We start from the raw sequence: 16,788 nt of genomic DNA, 5'->3' as shown, positions 1-16,788 counted from the left end.
ATCTTTATAAATTTTGAAATTGGAACAATATTTAAATTTTTGGTAAATTTTTGACATTTCAAGCTTTTAAAAAAAAATTGCAAATTTTTGAAACTTTTTTTTTGTTTGTTCGTTTTCATTTTTTTTTTTACATTAATAATACTTATAGTCTTCGTTGTGAAGATAATTTGGATTTTGTGGCTCCTGAATGACCACAGTCACCTGACAGGCCCAGGATAACTCGTCTCCTCATGTCTGATCTTGTTTTTAACCACATTTTTATTTAGCCAATGTAGTTTCGTTTTTGTTTTGGTTTTATTAAAGATTAGCAAACCGGAAAAAACATCTAAAACGTCTAAAAAAAAAACAGAAAAGTTACTTAATTCTGGAGCCCACCTTGTCAGAAGGCCTGTTAGTCAGAAAATCAGTTTGGGTGTAAGAAGTAGAGCTTAGTTAGTCTCTCTGTGTCTCTGTCATCTCACATCTTCTCCTCATATCCATCCTGAGCTCTCATCCAAAGAGCGCACTGCTCTCACCCACAGTGGTTTACGAGCAGGTTTTGATTGACAGCTTAGACAGACCCCGCCTCCCCCTGCTGAAAAACACAATTTACTTCTACAGACGCAGGAAACAGTTGCACAATGTCAATAGACGTGAACACATTTGAATATCAGTTGATAAAAATGTGGATTTACAAATCTCTTCTTCTTCATTTGTTCATCTGATTATTGATGCAACTACAATTTTGTCCTAGAATAAAAAAATCTATATTTGGGGGCATTAAGCAGATATGAAATGAAAAATGTGATTAATTAGATTAATTAGTTACAAATCCTATTAATTAATTAGATTATTTTTTTAATCGCCTTACAGCACTTGTAAGAATATTTACTAAATCCAAACTGATTACCTGGCTAACAGGCCTCCTTGCTAACATGCCTTCTGGCTAACAGGCCTCCTTGCTAACATGCCTTCTGGCTAACAGGCCTCCTTGCTAACATGCCTTCTGGCTAACAGGCCTTCTGGCTAACAGGCCTCCTGGCTAACAGGCCTCCTTGCTAACATGCCTAGTGGGTAACAGGCCTCCTTGCTAACATGCCTACTGGCTAACAGGCTTTCTGGCTAACAGGCCTCCTGGCTAACAGGACTTCTGGCTAACATGCCTCCTGGCTAACAGGCCTTCTGGCTAACAGGCCTTCTGGCTAACATGCCTCCTGGCTAACAGTCCCTCTGGCTAACAGGCCTTCTGGCTAACAGTCCCTCTGGCTAACAGTCCCTCTGGCTAACAGGCCTCCTTGCTAACATGCCTAGTGGCGAACAGGCTTTCTGGCTAACAGTCCCTCTGGCTAACAGTCCCTCTGGCTAACAGGCCTCCTTGCTAACATGCCTAGTGGCTAACAGTCCCTCTGGCTAACAGGCCTTCTAGCTAACAGGCCTCCTGGCTAACAGGCCTTCTGGGGATAGAGCAGATCCTGTTTTCATACTCTGAGGTCAGGCAGTTAAGAGTCAAACAGGTAAGGTTGTGACGTGTTCTCAGGACCACAGTGTGATCCGACCTCTGCCTCCTCACAGGTATGGAGGACATCAGCTGTCAGAGGAAGGAGGCGCTGCAGGACCTGGTGGGAGACATCCAGGACTACTGGGTGACCGAGGGACCGTTTGGACGGATCAGAGCCAGAAACAAAGAAACAGTCTGTGAGTACTGAGGCCTCATACCTCCAACCTCAGGGTGGATCCAAGGATAACCTGCGAAGCCTCGGCGTCTTGTTCCCTCCCAGGAATCCTTCTGCTACAGGCCGAAACACATCGAGTCCAGTTAATCATGTTTTCCAAATAAAATCAGTCATTTAAGCATGGGTGGTGACTGATCCCAGATGAGGGTTGCAGGATATACAGATACTGAGAAAGTACTGGTACCCCCTGTTTTCAAAAAGTGAACAATACCACGTGTTTTACGACGAACGTTTTCAGATGGTTAGTGTGATGCAGCTGCATGCAGACCTCCAGAGTCGACCCCTGAGCTTTCACTGTCTGTCCTCAGTCTGTGAGCTCAGACCCATCACTAGGTGAACAAAGAGTCTATTAGCTTTAATGACCAGCAGTAAAGACTTAATGAGCGCGGTGATGTGTGAGGATCCCGCCCTGAGGCCTGAGACGCTCTGTGACCTGAGAGGTCTCGGCGTCCGATCATCTCCCAGGAATCCTTCTGCTACAGGCCGAAACACATCAAGTCCAATAAACCATGTTTTCCAAATAATATCAGTCATAAAAGCATGAACGGTGACTGATCCCAGCCCATATATCAGATCCTCTTTCATTCCTGGCGTGGAGCAGATCAGGTCGATGAGGCATCGACTGAAATGAAAGTGGTTGAACCCGCACGTTCCAGACGTTCATCCTCCAAATCAATCAGATCCAACAGGGCGCAGAGAGTTTGACAACAGAGTTTGTTCATTTGAAGTGAAGTGAAACATGTTTGTCATGGCTTTGAACAATGGATCCACCTCAGAGGAAACAGGAGCAGAAACACAGAGAGGCCCTGATGATGATTCACCTCTTTGAGAAATGTCATGGAGACGCTCAGAAACAGTGGGATCAGAAGAGGGTCATTGCTCTGCTGCTTTCAGCCATAAATACACACAGTGGGGAAAATGAGTATTGAACACATCAACTTTTTCCTCATCACATTTGTTTCCAAAGCTGCAATTCAAACCAAATTTCTCCCAGACATTGGTATTAACTCAAATAATCCACACATGAAAAGAAATCACAACGTTCAGGTCCATAAATAATGATTATGGTGAATTAAGTACGATAACACAGGAAAAAAGTATTGAACACACCATGGAAAGGCTGAATACTTTGGACAGGAAATGCACCATACCACCTGAAATCTGTCAGTAATTATTACTTGAACTTCCAATTAGTGCAAACCAACATCAGCTGGGCTAGAGCAAATTGATGGTCCTATAAAAAAGGTGTTTTTTTCACCAAGCAGTTAAATAGCACACACCTCATGATGGGTAAAGGCAAAGAGCTCTCTGAAGACATTCACAACCTGATTGTTGCTCAGCATCAGAATGGAACTGGTTACAGACTTATATCAAAGCACCTGAATATTCCAGTCAGCACCGTTGGGGCCATTATTCACAAGTGGAAGAAGCACCACCTTACCATCAACAGGCCACGCACAGGAGCTCCTTGAAGATTTCTGACCAGGGAGTCAGAAAGATAGTCAGAAGAGGACTCAACCAGCCAAGGACCACCCTGAAAGTGCTCCAGGAAGACTTGGAGGCAGCAGGTACAATTGTTACAGAGAAAACAACAGACGATGCACTCCACCACCATGGCCTCTATGGACGCTCAGCCCACAAGACTCCATTCCTCAAGAAAAGGCATGTTGAAGCTGGTTTAAAGTTTGCTAAACAGCATCTTGACAAGCCTGTAGAATACTGGGAGAATGTTGTCTGGTCAGATGAGACCAAATCTGAACTTTTGGGCTGTCATACTACAGACCATGTTTGGAGGAGAAATGGCTCTGCACATCAGCCAAAAAACACTACACCAACAGTGAAGTTTGGAGGTGAAGCATCATGGCATGGGGTTGTTTCTCATCTCATGGTGTTGGCAAACTTCATCTAACTGACGGAGCAATGAATGGAGCCATGTATGGGGAAATTCTTGATCTGAATCTGCTGCCATCCACCAGGATGATGAAGATGAGACGTGGCTGGACCTTCCAGCAGGACAACCATCCAAAGCACACGGCAAAGTTGACTCTCAAATGGTTTCAGAAAAAGAAAATCAATCTGTTAGAACGGCCTAGTCAATCACCTGACTTCAATCCAACTGAACATTTGTGGAAAGAAGTAAAGAAGTTCAAAAATTCAGAAAAGCTTTGATATAAGTCTGTAACCAGTTCCAATTGTACTTCATTCACCATAATCATTATTTATGGACCTGAACGTTGTGATTTCTTTTCATGTGTGGATTATTGGAGTTAATACCAATGTCTGGGAGAAATTTGGTTTGAATTGCAGCTTTGGAGGCAGATGTGATGAGAAAAAAGTTGACGTGTTCAATACTCATTTTCCCCACTGTATATGCATAACTTTCTAAGTGCCTAGTGATGATGTAATGGTTGATCTGAGTTTCTCCTCTCCACAGTGGACTCAGCTGGACTGGTGGCTAACATGACCGTGAGTATCTGAAGCTACTAACGTGCAGTGAAGACATGACCTCAGTGTGCTCACAGCGCTCTTATGGTTTTAATGGTTTTAATGGTTTTAATGGTTTTAATGGTTTTAATGGTTTCAGTGTAAGAAACCAGACCAGAAGATCCGGCCCTACCTGAAGGCCCACCTTCCAAAGCGGCTTCACTTCGCCAACAGCCGACGCATCGAGGACGTCAGCGTCCTGGTGGAGCCGCAGTGGTTGTTTGAGAGGTCAGAGCAGGAGTCTGAAACCTTCACTGACACAGGATAATTTACCTCAGCTCACCTGGATTAGAGTCAGTCAGGAGCCACTGAATCTACTTTAAATTCACAGTACAGACAATAGAATAGATAAAAATATTAACCTTATTAAAATCTAAATTAGAATAATTATCTAAACTTAAAGCTTTTTGAATTTGTTAAAACTGACCATGTGATGTCTTAGTTTTTATTTTTGAAATATCTGCAACAAATATTTCAAAAAGGTATCATTTCAAAAGTTTGCAAAAATTAGCAAAATTTTTAGAAATTCAAAATCAACAAAAAAAATTAAAAAATCTTAATATATCTTTAAAAATGACATTTACTAAATTTGCAAAAATTTCAAAAACTGTCTTCAAAAATTTGTAAATTTTTAGAAGTTTTGAAATTGTTAAAATTTGAAATAAAAAAAATAGAAATTTCAAAAAATTGCCTAAATTTTTGAAATTAAATTTTCAAACAATTTAAATAATTTAGAAAATTTATAAAAAAGCAAAAGTTTTATAGCAATATGTGATGCATATTTAGTTTCACAAAATGTTAAATGGCTTTTTTTAGATGTCTTTAATCATCAATACCCCCTGTAAGAAAAATAACAGTAATAATGATATTTTTTGCAAAGCAAAAGAGTCAAAGGGTCACATGAGTCAGTCAGTTTGCAAAAATTAAGATAATTTTAAAAATAAAGTAATTTTTTAGAAGTACAAAATAAAAAAAAAAAGTTAAAAAAAATCTTAATATAAATTGAGAATTGACATTAACTTAATTTGCAAAAATTTCAAAAACTGTTTTCAAATATTTGTAAAATTTCTAGAAATTTTGAAATTAAATTAAAAAAAAATAAATAAAATGAAAAAATAGAAAATTCAACAATTAAAACAATTAAGAAAATGTAAAATAAATAAATAAAATAAAATAAAAAAAAAACAAAAAAAATTTTAGTGTGATGCATATTTAGTTTCACAAAATGTTTAATGTTTTTTTTAGATGTCTTTAATCATCAATACCCTCTGTAGGAAAAATAATAATTCTTTATTTTAATCATATTTTTTGAAAGCTACAAGGAGCCACTGCAGAAGAGTCAAAGGGCCGCATGAGGCTCCAGAGCCACAGGTTGAACACCCTTGGGTTAGTGTTTGGGTCTGACGAGGCCTGATTACTCAGATCAGGGTCAGGGGCTAGCCGTGCACCAAGGGGGTCACAGTAAAAACCACCTGGGCTGTAATTACCAGTGAGACAGACGCTCCACATCAAACAAACCCGGTCAGGGAGGGGAACTGATGCTGTATGAAGATCATAACGAGGCCCCGCAGTGATGGTCGTCACCGTCTGACGGTTTCCTGAACGACTGACTCAAACCAGACGTCCCCCCTCTGAGCTCTGAGCCAGTTTCTGCTTTGTCTCCCTGCAGAAAACCAGGATCCCTGACGTTCTGCTCCGGCGGCAACCACGGCTACGACAACGACGTGGAGAGCATGCATGTGAGGAGCACACGCTGACACACAGCAGGGTGCCGGTTTCTCCTGTAACCCGCTGCAGTTATCTCCTCACTCTGCTTTCAGGCCATGTTCCTCAGCTACGGCCCCAAGTTTCGCTCCAAGACAGAAATCGAGCCGTTCTCCAACATCGAGCTCTACAACCTGATGTGTGGTGAGTTCACAGACGGTCTGAAACCAGCAGATCCCAACAGGAAGTAGTCCCTGACGTGACCCTCTTCACCCCCACAGACCTGCTGGAGATCCCGCCCTCGGACAACAACGGGACCCAGGGCAGCATGCACCACATCCTGAGGGCGCCCCCCGCCCCACCAGCGCCCCCTGCAGAGCAGAGCCAGCCCCTGCAGTGTCCCCTGGTCAGCCTGGATCCTGCAGACAGCCTGAACTGCTCCTGCACGGCGCTGGTGGGTTTCACTGACGCATCATTTTTCCTCTCAGACAGAATCACTGACGCAGCGTGAAGGTCGTTTTTCCTCTTTAGACTCGTACGAAGTGAAAATGAGACGAGGAGGTCAAAGGTCAAGACAAAATCTTTTTTTTATCCAGATTCAAGTTAAATCTAACATTTAGCATAAACACCTTTTTGCCTCATTTCAGGGATCTTGAATAAAATAATTCAGTCGTTTTGATTTTATGCACAGTAATAAAACAAAAACAGATATTTTTTGGCAAAAACAGGATTTTTTTTCCAAGTATTTTACTTAAAAAAACATTGTCTTGTAACACTCGTGAATATTTCTCATGGAGGACTGATGCTGGGACATTTTTTCAAGCAAAATTCACTGGCTACACTAACAGATGATTTCACCAATTTCAAGAAGTTTGAGCTGGATTATCAGTCAGAGAAAGGACAAAGGAGCAGAAAAAGCTGAACAGGAGAGAGATAGAGCACGAGCTCAAGGCTAAAACACTAGCTAAAGGCTAACACACAAGCTAAAGGCTAAGACATGTGATAGAGGCTAAAACACAGGCTTAAGGTTAGATCAGTAGCTAAAGGCAAAAACACAAGCTGAAGGTAATAACACAAGCTAAAAGCTAAAATACATGCTAAAGGATAGAAAAAGGTAAAGGTTAAAACACAAAGCTAAAGGCTAAAACACAGGCCAAAGACTAAAACATGAGCTAAATGCTAAAACACAGGCTAAGGGCTAAAACACAAGCTAAAGGCTTAAACAGGAGCTAAAGGCTAAAACATGAACCAAAAGCTTAAACATAAGCTAAAGGCTAAAACACGAGCTAAACCCTAGAACACAGGCTTAGGGCTAAATAACAAGCTAAAGCCTAAAACACTGGCTACGGGCTAAAACACAAGCTACAGGCTTAAACACAGGCTAAAGGCTAAAACACAAGCTAAGGGCTAAAACACAAGCTACAGGCTAAAACACAGGCTAAAGGGCTAAAACACAAGCTACAGGCTTAAACAAGAGCTAAATGCTTTGTCACAGGCCCAAGACTAAAACACAAGCTAAAAACTTAAACAACAGGCTAAGGGCTAAAACACGAGCTTAAGGCTAAAACAGGAGCTAAAGGCTAAAACAGGAGCTAAAAGCTTAAACACGAATCAAAAGCTTAAACATAAACTTAAGGCTAAACACTAGCTAAAGGCTAAAACACAGGCTGAGGGCTTAAACAGGAGCTAAAGGCTAAAACACAGGCTAAGGGCTAAAACACAGGCTAAGAGCTAAAACATAAGCTAACGGCTTTACCACATGCTAAGCTGTTTGTGGGCAGGTCAGGGTTTTTGCAGCTCAGCGCTGTAAAACTGAGTTTTGTCAAATTAATTTCTGGTGAAATTTTACAAAAACAAATTCAAAGCTTGAAAATTTTAAATTCTGAAAATATTGAGACTTGTTTTTCATTGTGCTGATGTAAAAACACCAGAAGAGAAGAATGAATCATTCAGAGACACGGCAGAGGGATTTTTTACAGTGTTTGAACTCTTTGAATCCTGACACCAACTGGAGCTCCGTCTCTGGGAGCGGAGGAGCGGAGGAGCGGACTGAGAGGATATTTCAGGGTGTTTACCTCGCCCTGGGCAGCCTCAGAGTATCTGTTTTATCCTCCTGGTTAGTTCACAATGAGCTGCAGGACAGCGGAGGAGGAAAAACAGCTCCATAAATCCTCCTCTACTCCACCTCTCTGACCACAAACAGCTCCAACCATCGGCCCATGGAGCAGCTAACGTAACGGTGTTTGAGCTGCAGCCTGCAGACCGAGGGAGGGGACGCTCCTGTAGGGTGAGGAAGATTTTACAGGCTGAGGTCAGAGCTTTTATTTATCCCAAACAAACAGACGGACTCAGAGTCTGAGCTGGAAATAAAAGTGGTGTCACTCTTCATCAGCAGCAGAGCAGATCGTTCTGATTTCCTGTTTGTGAGAAAAACAGAGGATTCTCATTCAGAGCTAAAAAAAGAACAGCCCCAGCTGCTGTTGGCGCTTCCCACAGACTCAGATAAAGAGTTAATCATGGCGGCGGTGGCGTGACTCTCAGGCCAGAGATAACTGGATGTTTCCTTCTCAGGAAACGTCAGGATGTGTCAGCCCACCTGGAGACAAAACGCCCACCTGTTTACGGTTCAGCCCTGATTCATCACCAACAGGAGAGTCCGTTGTTGTCCTGTTGTTGTTTTTCGGTCTGTCCAACAGATGTGCAGCTGGTTTTTCCGTGTTTCAGACTCAGGGTCAGGGAGCTTTCCTTCGTCCTTCATCCTTCATCCTTCATCCTTCATCCTTCATCCTGAGACCTTTTTCTGAGGAGGACTCTTGTTTTTTTTTCTTTCTGTAAATGAAGTGATGATCTTAGCATGTGTCAGTGCTAACAAGCTCTGCAGTATTTGTCAGCATTGGACTATGTTTTAAATTTTTCATGATTTTAGCAAAAAATATTCTGAAAATTGGAATTTTCAAAAAATTGCAGAAATTTCAAAACATTTCAAGAATTTCAAAAAAATTCAAAATTAAATAAAAGTTTCAAAATTTAAAAAAAAATGAAAACTTCCACAATTTGAAAAAAATTCAGATTTTAAAAATTTCCCAAACTTGCAAAAAGTTGAAAACATTTGTAATTAACTAAATTTGCAAAAATTCAAAGTTTAAGAATTTTGAAAAATAGCAAAAAAAAAAAAAAAAAAAAAAAAGATTTTTTATTTTTTAACTTAAATTGAAAACATTGAAACAACTTTTGAAATTTTCAAAAAATTGCAAAAATTTCAACAAATTTCGAAATTTAAAAAAATTAGTAAAGCTTGAAAAAAAGAATGTTTCCATTATTCAAAAAAATTTCAGAAATTAAAAATTTCCAAAACTTGCAAAATTTCGAAAACATTTGTAATTTAATACATTTGCAAAAATATCAAAGTTTTAGAAGTTAAAAAAATTGCAAAAAATATCAAACAACAGATTTTTTTTTCATATTTTTTATTTAAATTGAAAACATTGAAACTACTTTTTAAATTTCAAAAATTTTCCAATAAGTTCAAAAAATTTTGAAATTTGAAAAAAATTCAAAAATTTCACATTTTTTTAAATTATACCTGAATTTGATACCATTTATTGATAATTTGCTTAAACCATTGTTTTTTTGTTGTTTGCTAATGGTTGCTACGTATCAGACATGTTTATCCTGAGTCAGCACATTGTCAGTTAAATGAATCCATCCACACAGAAAAAAAACAGATTTAAAATCTGTGGGTTTTTTTTTTCCAGATTTGTCTTTTTGTAGATTTAGTTATTTTAACAACTTTCTCTTTCTTCTTTCCCTTTTTTTTAATTTTTTTTTTTTTTTTTATAAACACGTTGCAGGAACAGACTGCCGTAGCCTTTGGTGCATTTTGCAGATGTTAACAGTTATGCTGATGAAACTCAGGTTTATCTCAGCACCAAGCTCCCCTCACTGTCTCTGGGCTCTCCACATCATAAAAACCAGAATGACACATAAACTGCTCTAACTCAACAGAAAAAAAACACACTGGTTGGATGTCTACTGTAACTTTATCTCTAACTCATTATTTATTGTTTTTATCAGTCACAGAAGTTTAGTGTAAGCAGAAGACAGTTTTAGTGTAAGCAGATGATGATCCCAAAGGATTCCCAGACAACAAACAAAACCAAGCTGACACCTGTTTGTGTTTCTTTATTGACTGTAATGGATCCAGCAGCTGCTAACAGTTTTTGATGTGAAGGCTTTTCGTGACTCTGACCATTTGATGTTTTTCTCTCCTCAGGACGATAACAGCATCAACGGCCGTCTGAATCTGACCTCAGAGCAAGGTGAGGGCGTCTGTTCACTGACAGACTCAAAGAGTGTGTGTGTGTGTGTGTGTGTGTTTTATTTCAGCTCTGTTTGGTTTCAACAGTCGCTGTGTTCACTGCTAACTCACTTCAGTTTGAAGCGACCATGAGCTCAGTGTTTTCTGTGTCTAAAACCAGTTTTTCTCAGAGGAGACTGAACATTAGGAGCAGTTTTTAAACACTCCACAGCCTCGGTCAGCGAGGAGGAACAGAGATAAACAACGTTAGCATTAGCACAGAAATCATCACATGCATCCAACACATGAGCTCACAGATCATTGATTTATCTGAAAATAAAATGGGCCCCAGGACTGGGCCTTGGGGGACCCCTTCAGGTGGTCCAGGTCTGCTGCAGGTGGGTTCAGATAGATCTGGTTTAGCTGCTGGATCTGGTGACGATGAGCTTTTTGTCTCAGTGTCGGCTGCAGAGAGGAAGCACCTGCCGTTCGGCCGCCCTCGGACGCTGCAGCCGGAGCAGAGTTACTGCGTCCTCCACCACCAGGGCTTCGTCAGCACCTACAGCCACCAAACCCTCTCTCCTCTGTGGAGCTCCTTCACCGTCGACAAACCGGTGAGTGTCGGAGAAACTTCAGAGCTTTAGAAACAGGAAAACTTTCATCGGCCTGTGATCTGGTCTCTGCTGGTGCTGGATCTGACAGGGTCCTGTCAGGGGGTTTGGACCTCAGAGAAAATGACTCTTTAAATGATCTGTGAGTGTTTTCATTCCTCGGATCTGAGTCAGAACCAAACCTGAATCTTTCTGGACCCCACAGACCGACCTGGACCCGCTGCCTCCTGTGCTGTCGGACTGTTTGAGGGCAGATCCCAGGATCCCAGCATCCAAAAGTCCCCGCTGTGACCACTATGACCCTGCTGCTGACATCACCCGGGCCTTCCTGTACCCGCCCAGTGAGTACGCATCACCCACACCCAGCTGTCCCCCCACACCCAGACCCAGACCCAGACCCACATGAGTCTGAGTTTCTGGGATCAGCTGATGAGAGACCTCACCGTCCATCAGAGACAGACACTGTTTCACTCAGGGACAGAGACCACAGACGTCTGCAGGAGAGACCAACAAATAATTACAACACTAATAAAACTAAAACAATAAATCTAATAAATACCATAAAATCAGTCACAGGAATAAAATAAGATAAAGAAAAAAATGTAATAATTACTAAAAAAAAAAAAAAAAAGGCTTAAATTACATAAATCAATTAAAAAAGGGAAAAAAATAAATGTAAAAAAATAAATTCAAAAAATTAATTTAAAATGGTTTACATGTTTAAAAAAGCTAAAATTGTACAAAGCATATAAAAAAAAACATGAAATGATTTAGAATGAAATAAAAGCATTAAAAAAACATTTAAATGAAACAAAGTGAAATTAATTAAAATAACATAAAATTATCCAAAACAAAATTAAAAAAAAACTGAAAATGATATAAAATCAAATGAAATGAAATAAAAACTTAATTTTTTTCTAAAAGAAAAACATTAAAACAAGGTCAAATTAGATCAATTAAAAAAAAATTTAATAATTAAAAAAAAAACATTAATTGATTTAACAAAATAAAATGAAGGAATGTAAAATAAAAACAATAAAAACAGAATCAGCTTAACTTAACTTTAAATGTAATAAATGTAAATAACTTTTATTCAGAGTCAAATTTAAACTCCAAATGAATATGAATAATATAAAAAAAACAGGTTCAGAGTAAAGTCTTCAAACAAAAAGCTGAATTTATTTTTCCCTTTATCATCAGATCATTTCCATCCCTTCAGACGTTGTTTTTGTCTTTAACATCCTGTATTCAGACGTTTTTCTGGGCCTGTCTGCTGAACGTGGCTCACATTAAGTCTGTTCAGTCCGTTTTTACTGAAAACAAACCATAAACAACAAACGTCCCAGAGTTCACTCACAGTTTCCTCTCTCTGCTCGTTTCCTGAGGTTTGCATGCTGCAGAGTTATTACGTCGCTAATATCCAACATATTCCTAAAACCCATCCTCCAAAACATCTGCCCCTGATCAACCCTTCCCCAGTTCAGGTTCTGGTGTTTGATGGACTGAGGGAAAGTCAGAAACCGGGCAGACGCTCCTCAGAACCACGTCAGGTTTCAGCCAGAACTCTGACGATCAGAGCGAGGACTCATGGGCAGATTATCCACCGTCACGTCCATGAAGGAGTCTTTGTTTAGAGCTTTTCTCCTCCAGGTCCAAAAACAGAGCGTGGGCCGCGGCCTTTACCAGAAAAACTAAAACAAGGACTTCCAGAGAGCTCCAGAGAAACACTTTCACCTCATCAGGCTCCTGATGGTCCAGCTCTCTCCAGAAACTGGAGGAGGACTCTGGGCCAGACGCACTAAAAATAAGACTTTCACACCAGTTCCTGACTCATGTCAGGGAAACATGGAGAATTATGTTAATGTTTTAACAAACAAACGAGCTGATGCTCTCTGTGCTGAGAAACAAGTGATAGAAAAACATGTTTTTATGAAGCTGTGGAAATCATTTTTACTTTTATTCATGTTTTATTCATGTTTTAATGACGTTTCCCACCCTGAGCCATCAGCAGAGCTGGGTAGATTATAATTAGTTACAGTTACTTGATACCCTCCCCAAAAAGTAACTGAATTACTCCTTACTTTAAAAAAAATAATAATAATTTTGAAGTCAGTTTTTGAGCAGGTTTTTCTCTGGGACATAAAGTTCACGTCTGTTTTAGTCTTTTCCATCTCTGACGTTGAAGTGGTTTCTGTTTCCTCCATCCTGAAAATGAGGTTCATGTAGAGCCTGTAGGCCAACTCCCATCCTGAAAAGTCCAGTTTAACCCACAGAGCGCTCAGCACTGGCTCAGATTAAATCTGCAGCTCCTGTCCTGAGTCTGTCTGAGTGATCCAGGTCAGGTAGACCTGACAACTCTCCTGGTTCAGGAGGGATTCTCCTGATTTTTAAAAACCTGTCTCTGGATCCACTCCTGACTGGTAAATTCTCCAGATAACCCTTTATTTATTTATTTATTTATTTATTTATTTATTTATTTATTTATTTATTTAGCCTATTTATTTTGTATGTAGCCTATTTTTTATTCATTTATTTATTTTCATGTATTTATTTACTTATTTTTTTTGCCTATTTATTTATTTATTTATTAAGCCTTTATATTTATTAATTTATGTAGCCTATTTCTTTATTTATTTTTTATTTATTTAGCATATATATTTATTTATTAATTTATGTATTTATTTATTTATAAATGAATCTATTTCTATTTATGTATTTGTTTATGAAGCCTATTTATTTACTTTTTTTATATATATCTTTTTAATTTAGTATTTATTTATTTATGTAGCCTATTAATTATTTTTATTTATATTATTCTATTTATTTATTGATGTATTTTTGTAACCTATTTATTTATTTATTTTTATTTGTTCATTTATCTGTTGTAATTTATTTATTTATTTATGAAGCCTATATATTTATTTATTTATCTATTTATTTTTATATATATATATATATTTATATATTCATTTTTTTTATTTTTGTAATTAACTTTTCATTGTTTCTTTATTTTTCTCTTTTTTTAACCCACTTTCAAGGATTTGTTGAAGCAGATTAATGATTTCTTTAAGGTTTGTTCACTTTTTGTTGTCTTGAGCTTCTCTCCAAGTTTCTCTCACAAAATCCAGCACTGGGTTTCCAGATGGTCTTCCTCCCCCTGTTATTGTGATGACCTCTTATTTTTAAGTCTGCTCCTGTCAGCTCGGATATTTTTCACGTCAAAAAAAAGTCATCTACTCGTGCCGTTCATTCACACCTGGAGAAACACCCCCTCCTTTCCCTGGAGTTGGTTTGATCCACAGACTGGTTTAAAACCATCTTTCCTCTTCTCTTTTTTTTTAATGTAGAAAAACGTTGAATGTCTCTTTTTTTAACGTTCCTGTGTTTGACCTTTACGTTGACTCCGCCCCCTGTGCGTCTCGCTGTGTTTCAGACCTGAACGTCTCCATGGAGCAGCAGTTCGACGCCCTCCTGATGAGCAACGTGGTTCCCATGTACCCGCAGTTTCAGAGTGAGTCTGGGTTGGTTTAGACACGGTCCCCTGAACGTTCCCTGTTCTCATCTTCATCTGGTCTCTCCTGGTCTCTCCTGGTCTCTCCTGGTCTCTCCTGGTCTCTCCTGGTCTCTCCTGGTCTCTCTGGTTCTAGAGATCTGGGACTACTTTCACAGCGTGCTGCTGAAGAAGTACGCCTCCTCATACGGCGGCGTTAACGTGGTGATGGGGCCGGTCTACGACTATAACTACGACGGACGGTTTGACGCTCCTCAGCAGATCCTGGAGTAAGTTTCTGAGACCTGCAGCTTCTCAGCACCTGGTTCCTGGATCCTGGTTCTGCTCCTGGTTCCTGGATCCAGAGCAGTCCTGCTGACCCGGCTGACCCCTGTGCTTCTGTGTCTCCAGCTTCGTCCCCGGCTCCAACATCTCCGTCCCCACCCATTACTTCGTGGTGTTGACCAGCTGCAAAGACGCCAGCGTCCCCGTGGCGTCCTGCGACGGCGAGCTGCAGACCGTGTCCTTCCTGTTGCCGCACAGACCCGACAACTCAGAGAGCTGTAAGGTGAGGAACCGTTCAGGGGTCTGAGGGGAGACAGGCCGGCCCACAGAGGGTCTGCAGGGCCCACTGAAAACTCCAGGTCCTGTCCCTGAACCAGATCCATGAGCAGAGGCCCACAGCGGGTCAGAGACCAGAACGAGACCAGCGTCGTTAGCTAGCTTAAACGCTAGCTTCATCGCTAGCTACATCACTAGCTACATCCCTAGCTACATCACTAGCTACATCCCTAGCTACATCACTAGCTTCATCACTAGCTACATCCCTAGCTTCATCTGTAGCTTCATTCCTAGCTTCATCACTAGCTTCATCACTAGCTTCATCACTAGCTGGGGTCATCCCTAGCTTCATCACTAGCTTCATCACTAGCTTCATCACTAGCTTCATCCCTAGCTTCAACGCTAGCTTCATCCCTAGCTTCAACGCTAGCTTCATCACTAGCTTCATCACTAGCTACATCACTAGCTACATCATTAGCTTCATTCCTAGCTTCATCACTAGCTTTATCACTAGCTACATCACTAGCTACATCCCTAGCTACATCACTAGCTTCATCACTAGCTACATCACTAGCTACATCCCTAGCTACATCCCTAGCTTCATCCCTTGCTAGGGTCATCCCTAGCTTCATCCCTAGCTTCATTACTAGCTTCATCCCTAGCTTCATCATTAGCCACATCATTAGCTTCATTCCTAGCTTCATCATTAGCTACATCACTAGCTTCATCACTAGCTTCATCACTAGCTAGGGTCATCCCTAGCTTCATCACTAGCTTCATCACTAGCTTCATCCCTAGCTTCAACGCTAGCTTCATCCCTAGCTTCAACGCTAGCTTCATCACTAGCTTCATCACTAGCTACATCCCCAGCTTCATCCCTTGCTTCATCCCTAGCTACATCACTAGCTTCATCACTAGCTACATCACTAGCTACATCCTTAGCTACATCACTAGCTTCATCACTAGCTACATCCCTAGCTACATCACCAGCTTCATCACTAGCTACATCACTAGCTACATCCTTAGCTACATCACTAGCTTCTTCACTAGCTACATCACTAGCTTCATCATTAGCTACATCACTAGCTTCATCATTAGCTTCATCCCTAGCTTCATCCCTAGCTTCATCCCTAGCTCCATCACTAGCTTCATCACTAGCTTCATCACTAGCGTCATCACTAGCTTCATCACTAGCTTCATCATTAGCTTCATCATTAGCTTCATCCCTAGCTTCATCACTAGCTTCATCACTAGCTAGGGTCATCCCGCAGATTAAAAAGTGTTCCTGACTTCTTTAGACCAGAATCCAGACTCAGACTCTGTCCCTGGTCCACAGAGCTCAGAGGACCAGTCTCTCTGGGTCGAGGACCTCATGTGGTTCCACCAGGCTCGGGTCAGAGACGTGGAGTGGGTCACTGGATTGGACTTCTACCAGGACAGCAGTCGACCAATCCCAGAGCTGCTGAGGCTAAAGACCCGCCCCACAGCCGCCATCCAGAGAACGGCCTAAAGCGGCGTGAAGCTGCAGAGCGTGGACGACGTCTCCACGCCTCGATGTCTCCTCTAACTCTTCGTTTTTACTCGCCGCTGCTGTTTCTGTGTCTAGACATCCTGTAACACGTCCTGCTCTGGTTTCCTGTTTCCTTATTTTTTTCCTTTTGTTTTTTTCCTGTTTGTTTTTTCTGTGTGTTTCCTGTTTTTTTGCTATTTTTTTCCTGTTTTTTAACTGTCTGTTTTTTCTGTTTGTTTCATGTTTTTTTGCTATTTTTTTCAGTTTTTTTCCTGTTTGTTTGTTTCCCTTTTGTTTGTTTTCTCATTGTTTCCTGTTTGTTTCCTCTTTGTTTCCTCTTTGTTTCCTCTTTGTTTCCTGTTTTTTTTTCCTGTTTTTTCTTTTTTGTTATTGTTAATTTTTAATCTGTAAATAAGTGT

The 16,788-nt window shown here is 40.3% G+C and overlaps 1 protein-coding gene and 1 long non-coding RNA gene across 7 annotated transcripts in view; one reads left to right on the top strand and one right to left on the bottom strand.

Moving 5' to 3' along the window:
* Positions 1-16,787, top strand: part of LOC141802688 (venom phosphodiesterase CdcPDE) — a 35,053-nt gene extending 18,266 nt beyond the window's left edge. For all 3 annotated transcript variants that reach the window (XM_074686288.1, XM_074686289.1, XM_074686290.1), the window contains 13 exons: positions 1,552-1,674; positions 4,147-4,178; positions 4,297-4,424; positions 5,866-5,935; positions 6,017-6,104; positions 6,182-6,354; positions 10,174-10,219; positions 10,657-10,811; positions 11,014-11,149; positions 14,242-14,319; positions 14,456-14,588; positions 14,710-14,866; positions 16,196-16,787. In XM_074686288.1, coding sequence (XP_074542389.1) covers positions 1,552-1,674; positions 4,147-4,178; positions 4,297-4,424; positions 5,866-5,935; positions 6,017-6,104; positions 6,182-6,354; positions 10,174-10,219; positions 10,657-10,811; positions 11,014-11,149; positions 14,242-14,319; positions 14,456-14,588; positions 14,710-14,866; positions 16,196-16,369 — 1,493 coding nt within the window. In that variant the 3' untranslated portion in view covers positions 16,370-16,787. The remainder of the gene's footprint in view (positions 1-1,551; positions 1,675-4,146; positions 4,179-4,296; positions 4,425-5,865; positions 5,936-6,016; positions 6,105-6,181; positions 6,355-10,173; positions 10,220-10,656; positions 10,812-11,013; positions 11,150-14,241; positions 14,320-14,455; positions 14,589-14,709; positions 14,867-16,195) is intronic.
* Positions 1-16,788, bottom strand: part of LOC141802690 (uncharacterized) — a 36,500-nt gene that overhangs the window by 5,736 nt on the left and 13,976 nt on the right. For 2 of the 4 annotated variants that reach the window (XR_012599522.1, XR_012599524.1), the window contains exon 3: positions 10,805-11,302. The exons of 1 other annotated variant lie outside the window; for it this stretch is intronic. This is a non-coding gene — a long non-coding RNA (uncharacterized LOC141802690). Of the gene's footprint in view, positions 1-10,804; positions 11,303-16,788 lie in introns of those variants that run through there. One more of the 4 variants, XR_012599525.1, reaches the window with a different exon arrangement.

The sequence above is a fragment of the Halichoeres trimaculatus genome, unplaced genomic scaffold (assembly GCF_033239565.1).
Source record: "Halichoeres trimaculatus isolate MK-OKI-2021-1 unplaced genomic scaffold, fHalTri1.1 fHalTri1_scaffold_14, whole genome shotgun sequence".
NCBI lineage: Eukaryota > Metazoa > Chordata > Actinopteri > Labriformes > Labridae > Halichoeres > Halichoeres trimaculatus.
Note: the sequence above shows the minus strand (reverse complement) of the source record. Positions and strands in the feature narration are given on the sequence as shown.